The sequence below is a fragment of the Loxodonta africana genome, chromosome 1 (assembly GCF_030014295.1).
Source record: "Loxodonta africana isolate mLoxAfr1 chromosome 1, mLoxAfr1.hap2, whole genome shotgun sequence".
Classification (NCBI taxonomy): Eukaryota; Metazoa; Chordata; class Mammalia; order Proboscidea; family Elephantidae; genus Loxodonta; species Loxodonta africana.
In genome coordinates this window covers 186605608-186629641 of record NC_087342.1, presented here as the reverse complement: position 1 = coordinate 186629641, position 24034 = coordinate 186605608, and the positions used below count along the sequence as shown (strand labels likewise).

Below are 24034 nucleotides of genomic sequence, written 5' to 3'. Positions count from 1 at the left end.
CCCTTGTATTCTGAGAGCCGAGTAAAATAGGTTAAAAAAAAATGCTAACTGTTTTGTATTTGATATGCCTTTAAATGCTTTTTATAAAAGTTATTTGTAAAAAGTTTCCTGTTAATTTCTTTGAAAATATAACTGACAGCTCTTAAAGGAACAAATTCATCAGTGTTTCCAAAATTCACGTTAAAATATGCAAAAATATTTCTTTCATCAATTTTCAATTAAAATGTGATTATTATGCAGATTTCACCCATTTTTATAACCCAGTTTTCTATTGTTTTTAGCTACTGATGCAAATGTGAAGAGCGAAAGTCTTTCATCTGTGCAGCAGCTTGGCATTAAAATGGCGGTCAGGTGTGTTTTAGGGAAATATCTCTCTGGTATATTCCTAGAATTTGTTTTGTCTGCCTGGTATGTTCTTAATGGTATTTAATTTAACACTCAACTATTTTGTATACTTTAAGCACAGAGTTTATCTTTCAGAAAATAATAACTTGGTTTTCAAAGATATTAGCACATGGGTAAATTGCCTCTGCAGGTGAATCAGTTACAGCTCATTATTATTCCAGAGGCTAAGTGCGGCGTATGTAAGCCTCTATAATTATCAGGTTTTTTCTAAAAATAACATTGTAAAAATCAGCATATTTGTAGCAGAGCCATACCATTTTCTAAAATATGATTAGTTCTAATTTTCAAGCTATGGGGATGAGCACAGAAGTACCTTAAGGACAGATGCAGAAGTAAAATTGAATGACCCAGAATTATTGTAGTTTGAATTTTTTTGTATTCAAATTGTAATTTTGAAAAGGAATGGGCAAGCTTAAAAGCAGTAGAATGGGAGTTAAGGACTGAGTTCTTAAAACTTGCCTCTCTTGCTTATTAAATAGGCATCTTTACAGTCCTATCCTGTTTACAAGGTCATCTTCAGAATCAAATATAAAAAAAATGCATGTGAAAGCTATTCAAAAGACTGAGTGTTTTTATAAATTCATAGCATTATGACAAAAATGGAGATATTAATTCTGGCTTTCCCCCTTGTATAACATAGGGCATGTAACTATTTTGGTAATATTTTGTGACCCTATACTCCCTATTTATACAAATATTTTGTAATGACCCCGCAACTATTTTGAAATGAAGTCTGTGGGTAATACAAGCAGGCAAGTCACATATTTTTTTTTTTCTAATTCTTATAGTATCTTATTTATAAGAATTATATGGAAGGTGATTTATAATGAAATGCTTAGATATAACTGCAGTATAAGAAATTGCTGGCACCTGTATGTAGAATCATTATGACTAAGGCAGCTACAAATGCAAACTGATAGGGTTTTTGATTTGGTTCCTCAGATAACAGAATCGGTGTTATCTTTTCTAATGTGACTTTCCAAGATGATGAACAAATCTTAGTAAAGTTTCAAACAAAACAAAGTACTATCTTTCCTTTGATCTAGACACAGTTGTGTTCCAAGTATATTAAAATATAGAAAAAACATTTTATGATTTTATGTAAAAAGAATTAAAAAAAAATAGGATCAGATAATTATAAATAGGATTTTTATTCACACAAATAATACTGCAGGTTGTTATACAGGGCATGTCCCATGTCAAATCTCTTGGCCGTCATCTTCTAAGTACCAGTAGTCACTCCCCAGTGCAGTGTCACTCTGATAGTCAAAATGCCCCCGTGAACTTCCATAGTGGCTCTGAGGGGAAGTACTACCCCCATGAAAAACCACTGGACTGGGTGAATTCTAAACTGGCTTCTAGACATAACATTCTGTAAATCTAACTCATCAGCATTTCATGTTTTAGATTAAGTTCAAGAAAGAAATACTTATATTCATACTCATCTACAGGGTATCTAAGTTTTTTTCTGTCATCACTATTTCATCTCTCCTTAAAGTTGTCATTATTTACCATATCATTATTGCTAATCCAAACATATAATAATTATCAGAAACATATATTGAAAGTTAATTTTTCATGTTTTTTATATTAGCTAAAAGTGGAAATTTAAAAACTTAAAACCTTGAAATTTCAAGAGGAATACACTGCAATGGGTTGAAATAATTGAGTTTGCAATGCAGGTTCTGATATTTTTCCTTTCATATGTTCTGTGGACTTTTAATTTAGGTATGGCACATCCCTCAACCTGTTAAAAGATGATGCAGAAAATCATCTTTCCTGGGTCTTAAAGCACTGTGAGAGATTCCTGAAACAGCAGCAAGCTCCCATAAAATCTTCTCTTCATATCCTTTTGAGTGGACTCATATTAGTTGAATTTTCTTCACATGTTTTTCCAAATTCTTTGATGGGATACCTTAACACATTTTCATTACAATTATACTGTAACCTATATTAGTGATTTATTTGTTATGATATTATAGTATTTTTATGCTGTATTTAAAGTATGCATCATGTTACATGGAATCATAATTATTAGATTCAGTCTTATTCAATGACTCTTAAACTGAATAATGAAAGTCATTAGAATGTATTTCAGACTTAACTAAGAAAGTTTTTAAAAGGCTTCTTCTTTATCACATCCATTTATCATCCTATTTTAAATGGTTAACTTTCAGAAATGGAGTTTGACTTGAAGAAAATGTACACAAACTATTTGCATTATTAAATTCTGAAAATACTTACATTTTATTATGCTTGATAATCTCGTCATTTAGGAGATAACTTGAACTAGAGAAAGGATGGTACTGATGTGTTAATGAGCTGAACAAATCCTTTTTCACAAAGTGGGTACTTTTTCTCTAGTTGCTAATACCATTAGCCTCCAACGGGCATGTGAGCACATAACCAAAAACCAAACCCATTGCCAACTGAGTCGATTCTGAACTGCCCCATAGGGTTTCCGGTAGATTCAAACTGCTGACCTTTTGTCTAGCAGCTATTCTCTTAACCACTGCTCCACTAAGCACACAGTTCATTAAAATAGTTATTAGATAAGTGATTAGTTTTTCATTACTAACAGCTTAATTTTGCTTCAGTAGCTTATAAATTTACTGAAAATAAAATGAGGACTAAGTACTATTTGTCTGTTTTTCCTGATAGAAATTCTGGGAGTGATTACTTATGGCGTTTTTTTTTTTTTTTTTAATTGTGCTTTATTTGGAAGTTTACAGCTCAAGTTAGTTTCCCATACAAAATTTATACACACACTGTTATGTGACCCTCATTCCTATCCCTGTGATGTGACTGCTCGTTCTTCCTTCCCACCCAAGATTGCCCATGTCCATTCAACTAGCTCCTGTTCCTTTCTGCCTTCTATCTCACCTCCAGACAGGAGCTGCCCATTTAGTCTTGTGTATCAACTAAAACTAAGAAGCACACTCTGTATCATTTTATGTCTTATAGTCCAGTTTATTCTTTGTCTAAAGAGTTGGCATCAGGAATGGTTTTAGTTTTGGGCTAACATAGAGTTCGGGGGCCATGTCTTCCAGGGCTCCTCCAGTCTTAGTCAGACTATTAAGTCTGGTATTTTTACCAGAATTTGAATTCTGCCTCCTCCTTTTCTCCTGCTCTGTCAAGGACTCTCTGTCGTGTTCCCTGTCAGGGCAGTAATTGGTAGTAGCCAGGCACCATCTAGTTCTTCTGGTCTCAGACTAATGGAGTCTCTGGTTTATGTGGCCCCTTATTTACGGTGTTCTTATATTTTGAAAGACAGAATATTGTAAAAGTTCCTTAACTGTGTTTTTCAGTCTGCCTGCAAGAGAGTTATGCTGGCCATGACTGGTTTGTATCTTCTCTGTTCATGATAATGTTGGGGGACAAAGAGAAAACATTCAAATTTCTTCAGCAGTTCTCCCGGCTTCTGACCTCTGCTTTCCTTTGGTTGCCAAGACTGCATATTTCTGTAAGATTTTTTGTCTGTTTTAAAGAAGAGTTTGAAATTTTAAGGAAAATCATATTAAATTTATTAGGATATTTATAGAGGGCACAATGATATTTTATATTCATTTTATAACTGATGCTTTTGACTGATTCTCTTTGGAAATACAGATTTGACATCATCTCAGACATTTTGTGTTTTAGCTAATGGTAACTAGATGAAAGATTAATGATAGAAAAATTTTAAATGGATCGTTGAGTAACCTTCAGTTAAACTGTAATGGAAAAGAGAACAGTTGAATGAATATTTTTTTACTGCTGCTTTGTTGGAATCTTTTGATGGTTAAAATCACAGTAAGAGAAAATCATTTACTAAGTAGAAATTGTAGCTAAATTCTGTTGTTAGTTGCCATTGAGTTGATTCTGACTCACGGCAGAAAAAAAAAAAAAAAGACACTCTTTTTATATATATTTTGGAGATCTGTGCTGAGTTTCTGCCACTCTTCTCTCAGTTTGTCATACTGTGGTGGCTTGCATGTTGCTGTGATATTGAAAGCTAAGCCACTGGTATTTCAAATACCAGCAGGGTCACACATGGTGTACAGGTTTTAGCTGAGCTTGCAGACCAAGACAGACTAGGAAGAAGGACCTGGTGGCCCACTTCTGAAAAAATTGGCCAGTGAGAACCTTATGAAAAGCAGCAGAACCTTGTCTGAAATACTGCCTGAAGATGAGCCCTCAGTTTGTAGGGCACTAAAACTATGACTGGAAAAGAGCTGCCTCTTCAAAGTAGAGTCAACCTTAATGATGTAGATGGAGTCAAGCATTCAGGACCTTCATTTGCTAATGTGGCATGACTCAAAATGAGAACAAATAGCTGCAAACATCCATTAATAGTCAGAATGTGGAATGTATAAAGTATGAATCTAGGAAAATTGGAAATCCATCAAAAATGAAGTGGAATGCACAAAAGACCGATATTCTAGGATTAGTGAGCTGAAACAGACTGGTATTGGCTGTTTTGAGTCAGACAGTCTTATGGTCTACTATACCAGGAATAACAGCTTGAAGGGGAATGACTTTACATTCATTGTCAAAAAAAATATTTCAGTATCTATCCTGAAGTACAACACTGTCATTGATAGAATAATATTCATACAGCTACAAAGAAGACCAGTTAATATGACTATTCAAATTTACGCACCAACCACTAAGACCAAAGGTGAAGAAATTGAAGATTTTTACCAACTTCTGGAGTCTGAAATTGATCAAACATTCAATCAAGATGCATTGATAATTACTGGTGATTGGAATGTGAAAGTTAAAAACAAAGAAGATCAGTGGTTGGAAAATATAACCATGGTGATAGAAACAACACCAGATATCTTATGATAGAATTTTGCAAGACCAACGACTTCTTCATTGCATATGTTTTTTCAACAGCATAAATGGCAGCTATGCACGTGAACCTCACCAGATGGAGTACACAGGAATCAAATTAACTACATCTGTGGAAAGAGACAATGGAAAATCTCAAATTCTTCAGTCAGAGCAAGGCCAGGGGCTGACTGCGGATCAGACCATCAGTTGCTCCTCTGCAAGTACAAGTTGAAGACCATCTCAAGAATAGATTTGATGCATCGAACACTAATGACCGAAGACCAAATAAGGTTTTCAAGGACATCATGCATGAAGAAAGCAGGAGGTCATTAAAAAGACAAGAAAGAAAACATCAAAATGGATGTCAGAAGAAACTCTGAAATTTGCTCATGAATGTGGAGTAGCTAAAGTGAAAGGAAGAAATTATGAAATAAAAGAGCTGAGCAGAAGATTTCAAAGGGTGGCTCGTGAAGACAAAGTATTATGATGAAATATACAAAAGACCTGGAGTTAGAAAACCTAAGGTAAGAACATGCTCAGCATTTCTCAAGCTGAAAGAACTGAAGAAAAAATTAAAGCCTCGCTTTGCAATAGTGAAGGATTCTATGGGGGAAAATATTAAATGATGCAAGTATCAAAAGAAGATGGGAGTAATACACAGAGTAACTGTACCGAAAAGAATTGGTCGATGTTCACTCATTTCAGGAGGTAGCATATGATAAAGAACCGATTGTCTCAAAGGAAGAACTCTAAGCTGCACTGAAGGCATTGTTGAAAAACAAGGCTGCAGGAACCGATGGAATACCAACTGAGATGTTTCAACAAACAGATGCAGCACTGGAAGTACTCATTTGTCTATGCCAAGAAATTTGTAAGAAAGCTACCTGGCCGATTGACTGGAAGAGACCCATATTTATGCCCATTCCAAAGAAAGCTGATCCAACAGAATGCAGAAATTATCAAACGATATCATTAATATCACATGCAGATAAAATTTTACTGAAGATCATTCAAAAGCAGTTGTAGCAGTACATTGACAGGGCATTGACAGCAATTCAAGCTGGATTCAGAAGAGGAAGTGGAACGAGGGATATTGCTGATATCAGATGGATCTTGGCTGAAACCAGAGAGTACCAGAAATGTGTTTACCTGTGTTTTATTGACTATGCCAAGGCATTCAACTGTGTGGATCATAAATTCTGGATAACATTATGAAGAATGGGAATTCTTTAGAACACTTAACTGTAATCATGAGGAGGAGCCCATACATAGACCAAGAGGCAGTCATTCAAACACAACAATGGGATACTGCGTGGTTTAAGATCAGTAAAGGTGTCAGGGTTGTATCTTTTCACCATACTTACTCAATCTGTATGCTGAGCAAATAACTGAGATAACTGGTCTGTATGAAGAAGAGCATGGCATTAGGATTGGTGGAAGAGTCATTAACAGCCTTCGATGTGCAGATGACACAACCTTCCTTGCTGAAAATGAAGAGGACTTGAAGCACTTACTGATGAAGATCAAAGAGTACGGCCTTCACTACGGATTGCACTTCAACATAAAGGAGACAAAGATCCTCAAACTGGACCAATAAGCAACATCATGATAAATGAAGAAAATATTGAAATTGCCAAGGATTACATTTTACTTGGAACCACAATCAATGCCTGTGGAATCAGTAGTTAAGAAATCAAACAATGCATTGCATTGGGTAAATCTGCTGCAAAAGACCTCTTTAAAGTGTTTAAAAGCAGAGATGTCACTTTAAGGACTAAGATGCACCTGACCCAAGCCATGGTGTTTTCAGTCATCTTATATGCATGCAAAAGCTGGACAATGAATAAGGAAGACAGAAGAAGAATTGACACCTTTGAATTTTAATGTTGATGAATATTCAATATACCATCTACTGCCAGAAGAATGAGCAAATCCGTCCTGGAAGAAGTACACCCAGAATGCTTCTCAGAAGGGAGCATGGCGAGACTTCGTCTCATGTACTTTGAACATGTTATCAGGAGAGACCAAACCCTGGAGAAGGATATCATCATGCTTTGTGAAGTAGATGGTCAGTGAATAGAGGAAAATCCTCAACGAGATGGGTTGACACAGTGGCTGCAACTATGGGCTCAAGTATAGCAATGATTGTGAGGATGGCACAGGACTGAGCAGTGTTTCATTCTGCTGTACACAGGGTCTCTATGAGTTGGAACTGACTTGATGGCATTTAACAATCTGCTGAGTTTGATTAAGTACTGTCTTAGTCTCTAGTGCCACTGTAACAGAAATACAACAAGTGGATAGCTTCAACAAAGAGAAATTTATTCTCTCACAGTCTAGTAGGCTAGAAGTCCAAATTCAGGGCGACAGGTCCAGGAGAAGGCTTTTCCGCTCTGTCAGATCTGGAGAAAGGGCCTTGTCATCCATCTTCTGGAATAGGAGCTTCTCCATGCAAGAATCCCAGGTCCAAAGGATGCACTCTGCTCTGCTGCTTTCTTGGTGGTATGAGATCCCTACTCACTGCTTGCTTCCCTTCCGTTTCACCTCTTCTAAGATAAAAAGTGGTGCAGGTCACACTCCAGGGAAACTCCGTTTACATTGGGTCAGGGATGTGACCTTAGTAAGGGTGTTACAATCCCACCCTAATCCTCTTCAACATAAAATTACAGTCACAGAATAGAGGACAAGCACACAATACTGGGAATCATGGCCTAACAAATTGATACATATTTTGGGGGGACACAATTGAATCCATGGCAGGTACTATAATGTATTTTAAAAGTTTTTACTAGTTCCATGATATCTCAGAGGTTAGAGTTCAATGCATCCACCCCTTTTAAACTTAGGGAAACTGCCTACCACATGAACTATGCTAAACTTTTCTATGACATGTTACATATGAACGTTGAAATCACATGGCATAGAAGGATAATCAAAAGGGACTCAAGGGTATCTGTGTGGAGATGGCTGAAAATATTTGTTACGTGTTCTTCATATTGTATAATTGTGATATAAGCACAATAAAAATTGGAGCCCTGGTGGCACAGTGGTTGAGAGCTCAGCTGCTAACCAAAAGGTTGGCAGTTCGAATCCACCAGCTGCTCCTTGGAAAGCCTATTAAAAAATAAATAAAAACAAAGCATCAAGGAATACATTAAATATTGAAATTTCATAATTTATGCTTCAAATAACTAGATAGTTCCAGAATAATACTTTCCAGCTCTTCACCATCATGAGAAATTGTGTCCCCATTAACAGAAGAAAGCAAGTGACAAAAGAATATTACTGGTTTTTCTCTAATCAGTGGAACTATTTTTTCTGCTGTTAACCAGAATTTGAATGAACTTTAAGTAGGTGTTCATTTTTTAACTCTTGTAGGTAGCTCTTCCTTTCTTCTATTTACAAGTGTAATATTGAAAATTGTTTTCATAAAATGTATGATTGGAGTCCACGCATACATTTTAATGGCAAGTGTTTTAAAATTGTGATACCTCTATACCACTAGTTTTAACAATTCTGCTTTCATTTTCAGTTTTAACAATTCTGCTTTCATTTTCAGATTATAGTATTGCCTAAATGTTACCAGTGAGTTGTTTTAAACTAAACTTAGAGAATTGCATTTCTCCTTTGAATCTGTAATATTTTTCACAATAATTTTTTTTTTAAATATTTATGTAAGCCTTATTTTTTTTTATAGTTTTTGGGTACATTCAACTAGTTGCTTTAAAAATTTAGCCAATGAAGTATCTTTCATCAGATATACAAGGTGGTACTTATTTTAATTTCTCCAACACTTCTTTTAGCTCATAAACTTTTGATGAAATTCTGCCTTTGGAAATCCTACATAACAGCAGTAGTATTGTGTTCAATCCCATTTTCTCATAAAACTGAAAGGCAGGACTTTAACAGCTTAAAAATCTTTATTAAATTTGCCGTTTTGATGGCATCATTTAATATGGAGTATAGATCTCTGAATTGAATGGGATGACGCATTACTGGAACCTCAGGGTTTTCAGAATGAACCCTTGATGTAAATCTTGGTTCCTTTCTGTTGTTGCAGCTGTACCGTCAATAAAGACTTCCACAATGCCTTTGATAACATCCTTTTTCCTTTTCCAAATACAAATAACCAAGTTAAATATTTCGTTACCAGTATTTTCTTTTACTGCTTCTTTGTAAAACAAATAGCGTTCTGTAAATGTTCCTCTTCAGGCATTCTATCTAGAGCTGTTAACTAGGCATAGTTGCTAATGTCTATATAGTTATCATTCACAGTATGTTTTTGATTTAATAACCTTTTAGATTATTATTATGTCACTTGTCAGTGCATTCCATAAAAAGTGGTACCTTTTCTATTTTATGTGTTCCATTGATCTCAAACTCTGTGCTGGCAGTTTCTATGTAGGTTGGTAAAAGGAGCAAAAAGGTGAGGCACTTCGGCTTTTGTTATTAATAGCACAAACATGTCTACCTTCTTTAGCTCAATTTTTGTTGTTCTTAAGTGCTATCAAGTTGTTTTTGACTCATAAGGACTCCATGTGAAAGAGTAAACAAAAGTGCCCCGTAGGGTTTTTTTGGCTGTAATCTTTATGGAAGCAGATGGCTGTGTCTCTCTCCTGTGGAGTCACTGAGTGGGTTCAAATCTCCAGCTTTTAGGTTAGCAGTGTGGCGCTTAACCTTCTGCACCACCAGGGCTTAATCTAACACTATTATAATCAATCCCAAAAAAATCAGCCTCAAGAAAACCAACTTCAAGAAAGTTCAACCTGTACCCCTTTCCCACATTCTCCAACCTCCTTAAAATGCTGTTTTGTCCTTTTTTCCCCGTGGCCTGTATAAATCCCTGGAATGCTATTTAGATTATGCATTTATTTGTTTATTATCAAAACACTTAAATGTAAGCTTTATGAGGGCTTTTTCTTTTGTTCACTGATGTGTCCCAAACTATGGCTTATAGCAACCACTCAATGAGTGTATATGGAATATATGAATTAACATTTAAATAGAAACATGTAAGGGATGGTAGGTTTTATTTCTTCAGAAAATGTATTTAAAAGATACAGGTCCTCTTAATTCTTAAGAATGTTTTAGATTATATCAAAAAGTTAAAAAAAAAAAAAGTAGGCCTAGGATAAGCAAATCAGGAAGTAGTGAAACATTGATTTTAAAGTTCTTAAAATGTTCTAAACTATGACTGCCCTACTCATGTGAGATAAAAATAATTCGAAAAATTAAAAATTTGAAGTCATTTACATCAGAAGTACCCTTTAATGTATTGACTTAATCTTCAACTATTAATTGCTTTTGAGGAGCTCTGGTGGCACAGTAAAGCATTTAGCTGCTAACTAAAAGGTTGGAGGTTCAAACCCACGATCCTATTTCGAAGGAAAGAGATAGTCTGCTTCCATAAAGATTTACAGCCTTGGAAACCCTATGGGGCAGTTCTACTCTGTCCTGTAGGGTCGCTATGAGTTAGAATTTGACTCAAAGGCAATGGGTTTGCTTTTATTTTGTTGTTATTTATTTTTAAGGAAAAGAAAGCTTTCTAAATGGTGGAACAATCATTCTTTATGGGATTTCATCAAGAGTCAGCTTTAGCTCATTGTTTATATGTAGACTGTTGATAAAATCATAGATTAAGGAAGATCAAGAAACCAATTATTTCCATGTAGGAATGCCTATGTCAAATAATAATGATAAAGTAACAATCATACATATGAAAGAGAACAAATTAAATTGAAATGTAAACTAAAATATTGTTCATTTGTATACAAACAAAATTACAATGGTGATAAATATAGTTCAACAGCAAGACCATGTGATAGTTACTATGTAGGGTAGCCCTCTCTATGCCTCCTAAAATAAAAATTACTTTGTTTAGAAAATTTACAGTTAATAATTTTAGTAGAATTCACATAGAATTTAAAATTTTATTACCTTACCATTTTGTGGTACATTTGCAACCCATTTGCAGGACATCAGCAAAAATAAAATAAAAACAAAAAGGCATGTGAGCAATCACTTGTTGGAAAAGGACTAGCATCAAAACTGCTTCTTTTTCTTATGTATGACTTTAAATCTTAGTCATATTTGAAGATTTCATTTTCCCAGCCTTTTGTTTTTCTAAGAGGAAAAAGTTGTATGTTTTCTGGAATTATAGGAGCACTGGTGGCGCAACGGTTAAGCACTCTGCTGCTAACAGAAAGGTTGGTGGTTGGAACACAGCCGGTGGCTCCACGGAAGAAAGACCTAGCGATCTGCTGCCATAAAGATTACAGCCTAGGAAAGCCTTTGAGGGAGTTCTGTTCTGTCACAGAGGGTTGCTGTGAGCTGAAATCTACACAACAGCACCTAACGACAGCAACAGTTTTGAAAAAGATCTTCAGAGTTTTCTATTCACATCTCTACATGATGCTCACAGTGCACAAATTAATTACAGCATTGCCAACAAAGCATAACCCATCCTCTGCTCGCAGGTTGGACTGCATTGGATTGGTTTGGATCTGTTTGGACAGAATTGGCGAGCTTCAAACCTTTCTTACATGATCTTTCTACCTAATTTTCATAGCTACATAGAATTTTTTTTTTTACATAGAAGTAGACTTTTCTTAGTGTCAGAAATAAAATGACTCGACAGAACTACCTGTAATAGAAGAATAAAAACTATAAAGCTAATTACTAGACTTAAAATTAAAACACGTTTTTCATTTTTAATCACTAAAGTAAAATACTCTGAAGAGTTATTTTATAAAGTTCTTGCTTTATGTTATTATGTCACTTTCTGATATATCTCCCTATTCAAAAGTTTTTACTGATTTTTTTTACAACTATATCTTTAAATAGTTTGTATATTAACTTATATGTTACTTAGAGGGTATATTAAATGCTATTATCCTACGTGAGTTCTCCTCAAGCCTATATTCTAGATAATAAAGAGCTACCATCTTTTCAGAGAGTTGTGACTAAGCAAAATACATCAAAACACTAAAAGTATAGCAAGTATAATTTATTAGTTGGTGGCTCAGAAGATTGTTTATTATATTCATATGACTCAGAGTTACTATTATTGATCCAGTTTTATGGACACCATTTGCTATAAATTAAAGCTGTGAAATGACTGTTAGTAGACTGATTAATAAAACTTTTGTTATGAACAAGTTTACCATGATTACAATGTGCAAGTATCTTTTCTTGTTGTAATTCAGTCAGTAATACGCTGAGCAGATACTCTATGCAAGTCTTGGTGCTAGGATCTGTGTTGGTTAATGAAAAATATGGCATAATTTCTCTCAAAGAGTATAATCCATAATAGTAGAAGAACTCTTGACTTATCTTGAGAATCCATTACATAATAATGGATTCAGAATATAATTAATAAGCCTTAATAGACCTACTCCAAAGATGTTGTTTTCAATGAAACAATACTCTGTAATAATCACTACATACACATGGAAATCTTATGCTACTGTTATACATGTATTCAGACAATTATTACTTGAGTTTTACTGTGTTGAAAATCAAAATCTTATATAAGTTGATTTTTTGCTTTTATATATGCTTATTATTGTGTTGTGTGTTATGAGTCGATTCATACTCATAGTGACAATATAGGACAGAGTAGAACTTCCCCACAGGTTTTCCTAGGCTGTAATTTTAATGGAAGCAGATAACCAGCTCTTTTCTCCTGAGGAAAGGCTGGTGGGTTCAAACCTCAGATCTTTTGGTTAGCAGCTGAGACCTTAACCATTGCTCTACCAGGGCTCCTTTCATATGCTTATTAGATTGGTCAATTCTATAAATAGCATTAGTGAATCACATTGTGTATTTCACTAAAGAAGATGAATTAAAGGATGTTTATTCTCATTCAGTCCATATTATTATTTTTAGCTACTCAAATAAGTAGCTTTGTTGTTGTTCTAGACATCTTTCTAAAGAAGTTGTTTTTCTTTTTTTTGTCCTAGACATCTATCTAAAGTTTACTGTAAAATGTTGTCTGTTTAATCTTCTGTCTGTGTCTTCAGCCATCAGTGCATGGAATCAGTGTTTTTTCTTGTACTATGAGGTATCTTCCAGAGACCCTATCATAAAAATACATATTTCTATAAAGTGCAATGATAAAATGACAAGAAAACTACTGACAAATCTAGCCACTTACCTCAGAAATTGTAATGTACAACTTTAACTTGAATCTTTAAAAGCAGCTTAGCAATAAAGTGTGAAAGAAATTCTTAATATTTTAATTGTTATAAAATAATTATATTTGAATTTGATTTGTTTTAATTTAAAAGTGTTAACTTTCTCTTATTAGAAAATTTAAAAATAGAAGATGCCTCATAAAGGCAAGAAAATAAAGTGTGATTTTGGAAGTTGCTTTATTAAATAAAGTTTTCAGATCTAATTTGATTATCAATTTTTATAAGTTTGTAAATGTAATTGCCAGTCTGTTTTTCTTTACAGAAAATTATACCTTAGTGTTTATTCTTTGTTTTTTAAAAAAATATTTGTTGTGAGTACATGCTAGATTTAAAGCGATACTCATTAAAACAATATTGAGCATTCATGATCATAAGCTGTACCTAAGGGCATGTGAAAGCTGGACAATGAATAAGGAAGACCGAAGAAGAGTTGACGCCTTTGAATTGTGGTGTTGACGAAGAATATTGAATATACCATGGACTGCCAAAAGAATGAACAAATCTGTCTTGGAAGAAGTACAACCAGAATGTTCCTTGGAAGCAGGGATGGCAAGACTGCATCTTACATATTTCGGGCATGTTGTCAGGAGGGATCAGTCCCTGGAGAAGGACATCACACTTGGTAAAGTACAGGGTCGGCGTAAAAGAGAAAGACCCTCAACGAGGTGGATTGACACAGTGGCTGCAACAGTGGGCTCAAGCATAACAATGATTGAAAGGATAGCCCAGGACTCGGCAGTTTTTCATTCTGTTGTACATAGGGTCACTATGAGTTGGAACTGACTTGAGGGCACCTAACAACAAGGGCTAAGTTGAAAAAATAACCAGCTTTATGAAGAACTTGCTGAGAAATGCAAGTTTGTAAATATGAGGCAACTGATGCAGAATATATGTGTATATATATATAAAATAGTTGGCCTAAGAACTTTGATGAGAATGCATTATGCACTTTTTACTGGCCTTTGAGGTGAGCGTCTTATAGTGTTCCAGATTTGGGCTATTGTTAACTAAAGTTCAGATTCTAATTAAACATCATCTTAGAGAAGAGGACTAGGTAAATATCCCCAAGAGCTGGAAAAGATAAAACCTTTCAACATTATAGAATTTTTGGACAAAACCAACAACGTTAAGTATATTGAAATACACTTAGTATTAAAACATCACTCATTTACTCATACATTTATTAATTCTTTCATGTAACACCCTTCCCCATGATTCCACAAAGGGTATAAGATGCCACAACTACGAAGTGTTAAATCCTGTGTTAGATGGTGTATAACATGGCTGTTACCAGTATTTATTCTTTCTACAGTGTTTAACATTCTGACTTTTAAATTTACATAATTATAATATTTGCAGTAACTTGTTATGCCACCACATTAATTTTGAAGCAGCAATTCAAAGTGAAGGAAAAAGATTGAGATAAGTATGTGTCTGATTATTTTAAATTAGTTGTGTATTCGTTACTTAACTCTCAATTTTTCTTTTTTGTGCAGAGATACCTACCCGTCGACATTGTAGAATCTGGCATCCATCCAGTATATTTTTGCAGCACTCACTATATTGAAATGCTCCTGAAAGCTGAGGTGCCACTTGTGTTTTCAGCTTTCCACATGTCTGGTTTTGCCCCATCACAGGTAATCCATAATAGGCATAGTAGTTTTTCTTCAACTCCAACATCTCAAGTGTCCTTAAAGAAAATTACATTCTCATCAAATATAAGGAATATACTTAAATTAATAATTTCAGTACATATCCATAACTTCGTGTGTATTTAAATCTCCAGAGTGTTTTTTCCCCCAAGTCTGTTATATAGGTTTCCTTTATAATAAATCCTTGACATTCACAGATTTCAAGTTTAATTTCAACTCTTCAAGGGCATAGACTTTCTCAAAGTCTATGGTGTCTATGCATTTTAATAGAGACGATAATACCTGCCTCATAAGGCTAATGTAGCGCTCAAGTAAGGTAACATAGGGCAAGAATTCTCATCAACACCCTGAATGCCTGGTATGTGTGATACTGTCTTATCTAACAAGAAAGCCAGCTGATTAACCTGCGCCTTAGACTTAACGTTGTTCTGTTTTAGAATTTGATAATCCCTGTTGGAAAATGAGATAATACCAAAAACTAGACAAAAGAAAGAAAAAGCAATTATCTGTTATCAACTGCCAAAAGATCAGCATTGCTAAGCACATATACTTCTGTACTTTTTTCTTTGCACTGTATTTTCAAAGTTTATTTTAAATTTATAAATATGATAGATGATGATGTCAAATAAATTTATCTTTTTATTTACTTAGTATTTGGACATAAGCCTTTGTATGCCATAAGAAAGTCTTTGTAACCAATAATTTAAATAAAAGTCTCATAAAAGTCCTAGGCATTGAAAGTATTAATATTTGTACATTCTTGAGCAACTTGTAGGATCCATACCTGTTGCCATCGAGTCAATTGTGACTCATAGTGACTCTATAGGACAGAGTAGAACTGCCCCATTGGGTTTCCAAGGAGCAGATGATGGATTCTAACCACTGCACCACCAGGGCTCCATGTTGTTGTTAGGTGCTGTCAAGTCGCTTCCTACTAATAGTGACTGCATGTACAACAGAACAAAACACAGCCTGGTCCTGTGCCATTCTCATGATCATTGTTCTGCTTAAGTCCATTGTTGCAACCACTGTGTCAGTCCATCCCATTGAAGGTCTTCCTCTTTTTCACTGACCCTCTATTTTACCAAGCATAATATCCTTCTCCAGGGACTAGTCCCCCTGATAACATGTCCAAGGTATGTGAGATGAAGGCTCGTCATTCTTGATTCTAAGAAGCTGTACTTCTACCAAGACAAATTTGTTTCTTCTTTTGGCAGTCTGTGGTATATTCAAGATTCTAAGCCAACACCATAATTGAAATGAGTTAATTTTTCTTCGGTCTTCCTGATTCATTGCCCAGCTTTCCCATGCATATGAGGCAATTGAAAACACCATGGCTTGGGTCAGGCTCAGTGTAGTCTTCAAGGTGACATCTTTGCTTTCCAAAACTTTAAAGAAATATTTTGCAGCAGATTTGCCCAATGCAATGTATCCTTTGATTTCTTGACTGCTGCTTCCATGGGTGTTGATTGTGCATCCAACTAAAATGAAATCCTTGACAACTTCAATCTTTTCTGCATTTATCATGATGTTGCTTATTGGTCCAGCTGTGAGGATTTTTGTGTTCTTTATACTGAGGTGTAATCCATACTGGAGGCTGAGAGGTCTTTGAAGTACTTCAGGTCCTCTTCACTTTCAGCAAGCAAGGTTGTGTCATCTGCATATCCCAGGTTGTTAATGACTCTTCCTCCAGTCCTGATGCCCCATTCCTCTTTATACAGTCCTGCTTCTCAGGTTATTTGCTTCGCTTACAGATAGAATATGGTGAAAAGATACAACCTTGACTCACACCTGTCCTGACTTTAAACCATGAAGTATCCACTTGTTCTGTTCAAGTGACTACCTCTTGAACTATGTACAGGTTCCTCATGAGAACAATTAAGTGTTCTGGAAATTCCATTCTTCTGAATGTTACCCATAATTTGTCATGATCCACACAGTTGAATGTGTTTGCATAGTCAGTGAAACACAGGTAAACATCTTTCTGGTATTCTCTGCTTTCAGCCAGGATCCATCTGAAATCAGCAATGATATCCTTAGTTCCACGTCCTCATCTAAAACCAGCTTGAATTTCTAACAGTTCCCTGTTGAAGTACTGCTGCAACCATTTTTGAATTACCTTCATCAAAATTTTACTTGCATGTGATAGTAATGATATTGTTTGATAATCTCCACATTTGATTCGATCACCTTTCTTTGGAATAGGCATAAATATGAAACTCTTCCAGTTGTTTGCCAGGTAGCTCTTCAATATTTCTTGTTATAGACAAGTGAGTACTCGCAGTGCGCGTCCTTTTGTTGAAACATCTCAAATGGTATTCCATCTATTCCTGTTGTTGTTGTTAGGTTCCATTTAGTTGATTCTGACTCATAGTGACCCCGTGTACCACAGAACAAAACGCTGCCCTGTCCTGCGTCATGCTTTCTATCATTGTTATGCTTAAGCCCATTGTTGCAGCCACTTTGTCAGTCCATCTCATTGAGGATCTTCTTCTTTTTCACTGACCCTGTACCTACCAAGCATGATGTTCTCCAGGTACTGATCCCTCCTGACAACATGTCCAAAGTATCTAAAACTCAGTCTTGCCATCCTAGCTTCTAAGGAGCTTTCTGGTTGTGCTTCTTCAAAGACAGAGTTGTTCGTTATTTTAACAGTCCGTGATGTATTCAATATTCTTCGCCAACACCACAATTCAAAGGCATTAATTTTTCTTCGATCATCCTCATTCATTGTTCAGCTTTCACATGCATGTGATACAACTGAAAATGCCATGGCTTGGGTCAGGCGCGGCTTAGTCTTCAAGATAGCGTCTTTGCTTTTCAACACTTTAAAGAGGTCCTTTGCAGCAGATTTGCCCAATGCAGGGCATCTTTTGATTTCTTGACTGCTGCTTCCATGGCTGTTGATTATGGATCCAAGTAAAAGGGTATCCTTGACAACTTCAGTCTTTTCTCCACTTATCATAATGTTGCTTATTGGTCCACTTGTGAGGATTTTTGTTTTCTTTATGTTGAGGTGTAATCCATCTTTATGTTGAGGTGTAATCCAAAGGCTATGGTCTTTGATCTTCATTAGTAAATGCTTCAAGTCCTCTTCCATGTAAACAAGCAAGGTTCTGTCGTCTGCTTTAATGCAGGTTGTTAATGAGTCTTCCTCCAATCCTGATGCCCTGTTCTTCATGTAGTCCAGCTTCTGGGATTATTTGCTCAGCATACAGATTGAGTAGGTATGGTGAAAGGATACAACCCTGATGCACTCCTTTCCTGACTTTAAATCATGCAGTATCCTCTTGTTCTTTCTGAACAACTGCCTCTTGATCTGTGTACAGGCTCCTCATGAGCACAGTTCAGTGTTCTGGAATTCCTGTTCTTCACAATGTTATCCATAATTTGTTCTGATCCACACAGTCAAATGCCTTTGCATAGTCAATAAAATACAGGTAAACCTTTTTCTGGTATTCTCTGCTTTTAGCCAGGATCCTTCTGACATCAGCAGTGATATCCCTGGTTCCACATGTTCTTCTGAATCAGGCTTGAATTTCTGGCAGATCCCTGTGGATATCCTTCTGCAGCCACTATTGAATGATCTTCAGCAAAATTTTGCTTGCATGTGGTATTAATGGTACTGTTCGATAATTTCTGCATTCGATTGAAACACCTTTCTTGGGAATAGGCATAAATATGGATCTCTTCAAGTCAGTTGGCCAGGTAGCTGTCTTCCAAGTTTCTTAGCATACACGAACAAGCTCTTCCAACCCTGCATCCATTTGTTGAAACATCTGAATTGATACTCTGTCAATTCTTGGAGCCTTATTTTTTGCCAGTGCCTTCAGTGCAACTTGGAATTCTTCCTTCAGTACCATTGGTTCCTGATCATATGCTACCTCTTGAAACGTCATCAAATTCTTTTTGGTATAATTACTCTCTGTATTCTTTCCTTCCTTCTTTTGATGCTTTCTCTGTCATTTAATATTTTCACCATAGAATCTTTCACTTTTGCAACTCGAGGCTTGAATTGTTTCTTCAGTTTTTTCAGCTTGAGAAATGCCAAGCGTGTTCTTCCCTTTTGGTTTTCTATCTCCAGCTCTTTGCACATGCCATTATAATACTTTACTTTGTCTTCTTGAGTCACCCTTTGAAATCTTCTGTTCAGTTCCTTTACTTCATCACATCTTCCTTTTGCTTTAGCTGCTCGAAGTTCAAGAGCAAGTTTCAGAGTCTCTTCTGACATCCATTTTGGTCTTTTCTTTCTTTCCTGTCTTTTTAATGACCTCTTACTTTGTTCACGTATGATGTCCTTGATGTCATTCTACAACTCCTCTGGTCTTCGGTCATTAGTTTTCAACGTGTCAAATCTTTTCTTGAGATGGTCTCTAAATTCAGGTGGGATATACTTAAGGCCATACTTTGGCTCTTATGAGCTTGTTCTAATTTTCTTCATCTTCAGGTTAAACTTGCATATGAGCAGTTGATGATCTTTTCCTCAGTTAGCCATTGGCCTTGTTTTGACTGATGATATTGAGCTTTTTCCACCTGTCAGTTTGTCCTACTGTGGAGGCTTGTGTGTGCTGTGATGCTGATAGGTATGCCACAGATATTCAGATACCAGCAGGGTCACCCGTGGTGGTCAGGTTTTACCTGAGCTTTCAGACTGAGACAGACTAGGAAGAAGGACCTGGCAGTCTACTTCTGAAAAAAATTAGTCAGTGGATATCTTATGAATAGTAGTGAAACATTGTCTGATATAGCACCAGAAGATGAGCCTCTTAGGTTGAAAGTCACTAAAATGATGACTAGGGAATAGCTGCCTCCTCAAAGTAGAGTCAACTTTAATGATGTGAATGCACTCAAGCTTTTGAGACCTTCTTTTGCTGATGTGGCATACCTCAGTATGAGAAGAAACAGCTGAAAACATCCATTAATAATTGGAACGTAGAATGTACAAAGTATAAATCTAAGAAAATTGGAAATAGTCAAAAATGAAATGTGGAAGGCATAAATATCAATATCCTAGGCATTAGTGATCTGAAATGGACTGGTATTGGCCATTTTGAATCAGACATATGGTCTACTATGCTGGCAATGACAAGTTGAAGAGGTATCCTTTGCATTTATCATCAAAAAGAACATTTCAAGAATCTATCTGGAAGTACAGTGCTGTCAGTGATAGGATAATAGCCGTATGCTTACAAAGAAGACCAGTTAATACAACTGTTATTCAGATTCACACATCAACCACTAAGGCCAAAGTAGAAGAAATTAAAGACTTTTAACAACTCCTGCAGTTTGAAATTCATCAAGCGTGCAGTCAGGATGCATTGATAATTACTGGTGATTGGGATGCAAAAGTTGGAAACAAAGAAGAAGGATCAGTAGTTAGAATAAAAAAAAAAAAATACATGGCCTTAATGACAGAAATGATGTCGGAGATCACATCATAGAATTTTGCAAGACCAATGACTTGTTCATTGCAAATACTTTTTTTCAACAACATGTGGACCTCGTTGGATGGAATACACAGGAACCAAACTGACTACATCTGTGGAAAGAGACAATTAAAAAAACTCAAAGGGCTCCATCCCATCCCCAGTGCCGTCAAGTTGATTCCTACTCATAGCGACCCTATAGAGCAGAGTAGAACTGCCCTATAGGATTTCCAAGGAGTGCCTGGTGGATTTGAACTTCTGACCTTTTGGCTAGCAGCCGTAGCACTTAACCATTATGCCACCAAGATTTCCAGTAGCGTGTAATAATATCTAGTTTTGCTGAGGTAAAATGATGATTTAACTGAGTAGTCCCAGCCATATGTGTGCTCATCTCCGGGGTTTTGTTGAGTTCTACTCAGTGACTAGGTTAAAAAAAAAACAAACAGAGTCTCTATTTCAGTGATTATAAATGTTCATCAATTTCTATGAAAGTTCAAAGGACAATTTATTTGTGATTTAACTACTGGATGCATTGGATTCTTCATGATGATTTATTCAGAGGAAAACCATTACACAAATACATTTTTATGGGATGTATTTGAGGACCTGGGATGATATAGCAATTTGTCCAGGGCCTTGAGTGATTCAGTCCACAACCAGTATGGCCATATCAACAGCCACACATATCTCCCTCAAGTATGTAGTCCATCTTTCATTGGTGGAGGTATAGATTGTTTTTTCACTATGTTATAATTAGACAAAAATTAGTATTAATGGAGCTTAAATTTTTCTCTGTTTTAGAATTAAATCTTTAGACCAGAGTCCCAAAAGGTAGAAATACTTAATCAAAAGATATGAACATTTTTAAGGCTCTTGGCACATATTATCAAGTTGTTTTGATTTTATGCTTCTACCATAAATAAGCATAAGTAACCATAAATAACCTCCAGGTGTCTCTCAGTGTGTAACACTATGAGGACTTGCTTGTTGCTGCAGTGCTGGAAGCTGTGCCAGCAGTTTTCAAATGCCAACAAGGTCACCCATGGCAAACAGGTTTCAGCTGAGTTTCCAAACTAAGACAGACTGGGAAGAAGGACCTGTTGGTCTACTTCTGAAAAGAATTAGCCAGTGAAAACCTTATGAATAGCAGCATAACATTTTGTGATATAGTGCCGGATGATGAGCTACCCAGGTTGGAAGGCACTCAAAAGACAACTGGGGAAGAGCTGACTCCTCAAAGTAGAGTCAACCTTAATGACAGGGATGGAGTCAAGCTTTCATGACCTTCATTTGCTAATGTGGCAAAACTCAAAATGAGAAAAAACAGCTGCAAACATCCATTAATAATAAGAACATGGAATGTACAAAGTATGAATCTAGGAAAATTGGAAATCATCAAAAATGAAATAGAACACATATACATTGATATCGTAGGCATTAGTGAGCTGAAATGGATTGGTTTTGGCCATTTTGAACAGGGCAATCATATGGTCTCCTATGCCGGGAATGACACCTTGAAGAGGAATGATGTTGTATTCATCATCAAAAAGAACATTTCAAGATCTATCCTGAAGTACAACGCTGTCAGTGATAGGATAATATCAATAAGCCTGCAAGGAAGACCAGTTTATGAGACTGTTATTCATATTTACACATCAACCACTGAGGCCAAAGATGAAGAAATTGATTTTTACCAACTTCTGCAGTCTGAAATTGCTCAAGCATGCAACCAGAATGCATTGATAATTACAGGTGATTGAATGTGAAAGTTGGAAACAAAGAAGAATTGGTACTTAGAAAATATGGCCTTGGTGATAAAAAGGATGCCACAGACCACATGGTGGAATTTTGCAAGACCAACAACTTCTTCATTGCAAATATGAACCAACATAAATGGCGACCATACACGTGGACTTTGCCAGATTGAATACACAGGAATTGAATAGACTACACCTGTGAAAAGAGACGATGGAAAAGCTCAATATCATCAGTCAGAAAAGGCCAGGGGCCAACTGTGAAACAGACTATCAGTTCCTCATATGCAAGTTCAAGTTGAAACTGAAGAAAATTAGAAAAAGTCTACGAGAGCCAAAGTATGACCTTTAGTATATTCCACCTGGATTTAGAGACTCAAGAATAGATTTGATGTGTTGTACACTAATGACCAAGACCAGACGAATTGTGGAATGTCATCAAGGACGTCATACATTAAAAAAGCAAGAGGTCATTAAAAAGACAGGAAAGAAAGAAATGCCCAAAGGGGATATCAGAAGAGACTCTGAAACTTGCTCTTGAACATTGAGTAGCTCAAGCAAAAAGAAAGAAATGATGAAGTAAAAGAAATGAACAGAAGATTTCAAAGGGCAGCTCAAGAAGACAAAGTAAAGTATTATAATGACAAGTGCAAAGAACTGGAGATGGAAAACCAAGAGGGAAGAACATGCTTGGCATGTCTCAAGCTGAAAGAACTATTGCAATTTTAAATCCTCGAGTGGCAATAGTGAAGGATTCTACAGGCAAAACATTAAACAACACAGGAAGCATCAAAAGAAGAAGAAAGGAATACACAGAGTCATTATACCAAAAAGAATTGATCGATGTTCAGTCATTTCAGGAGGCAGCATATGATCAGGAACCGATGATACTGAAGGACGAAGTCCAAGCTACACTAAAGGCATAGATGAAAAACAAGGCTGTAGGAATTGATAGAATATCAATGGAGATGTTTCTAGAAACAGATGCAATCCTGGAAGTGCTCACTCATCTATGCCAAGAAATATGGGAGGCAGCTACCTGGTTAACCAACAGGAAGGAATCCATATTTATGCCTATTCCAAAGAAAGGTGATCCGACTGAACGAGGAAATTATCATCCAATATCGTTAATATGACAGGCAAGTAAAATTTTGATCAAGATCATTCAAAAGCGGCTGCAACAGTATATAAACAAGGAACTGCTAGAAAGTTGAACTGGATTCAGAAGAGGACGTGGAATCAGGGATATTATTGCTGATGTCGGATGGATTCTGGCTGAAAGCTGAGAATACCAGAAAGACACTGTGTTTTATTGACTATGCAAAGGCATTCAACTGTGGATCATAACAGATTATGAATAACATTTCGAAGAATGGGATTTCCAGAACACTTACTGGTGCTGATGAGGAATCTGTACACAGAACAAGAGGCAGTTGTTCCAACAGAATGAGGGGATACTGCGTGGTTTAAAGTCAGGAAAGGTGTGGGTCAGGGTTGTATCCTTTAACCACACCTACTCAATCTGTATGCTGAGCAAATAATCCCAGAAGCTGGGTTCTGAAGAGGAACGGGCCATCAAGATTAGAGGAAGATACATTAACAGCCTGCATTATGCAGATGACACAACCCTGCTTCCTGAAAGTGAAGAGGACTTGAAGCACTTACTGATGAAGATCAAAGGCTATGGTCTTCATTATGGATTACACCTCAACATAAAACAAAAATCCTCATAAGTGGACCAATAAGCAACATCATGATAACTGGAGAAAAGATGGAAGTTGTCC

The 24034-nt window shown here is 36.1% G+C and overlaps 1 protein-coding gene across 7 annotated transcripts in view; it reads left to right on the top strand.

Moving 5' to 3' along the window:
- Positions 1 to 24034, top strand: part of TBC1D32 (TBC1 domain family member 32) — a 318311-nt gene that overhangs the window by 248655 nt on the left and 45622 nt on the right. For all 7 annotated transcript variants that reach the window (XM_064290365.1, XM_023539436.2, XM_064290356.1 and 4 more), the window contains 4 exons: positions 282 to 351; positions 2134 to 2249; positions 3714 to 3868; positions 14915 to 15055. In XM_064290365.1, the coding sequence (XP_064146435.1) occupies positions 282 to 351; positions 2134 to 2249; positions 3714 to 3868; positions 14915 to 15055 (482 nt within the window). The remainder of the gene's footprint in view (positions 1 to 281; positions 352 to 2133; positions 2250 to 3713; positions 3869 to 14914; positions 15056 to 24034) is intronic.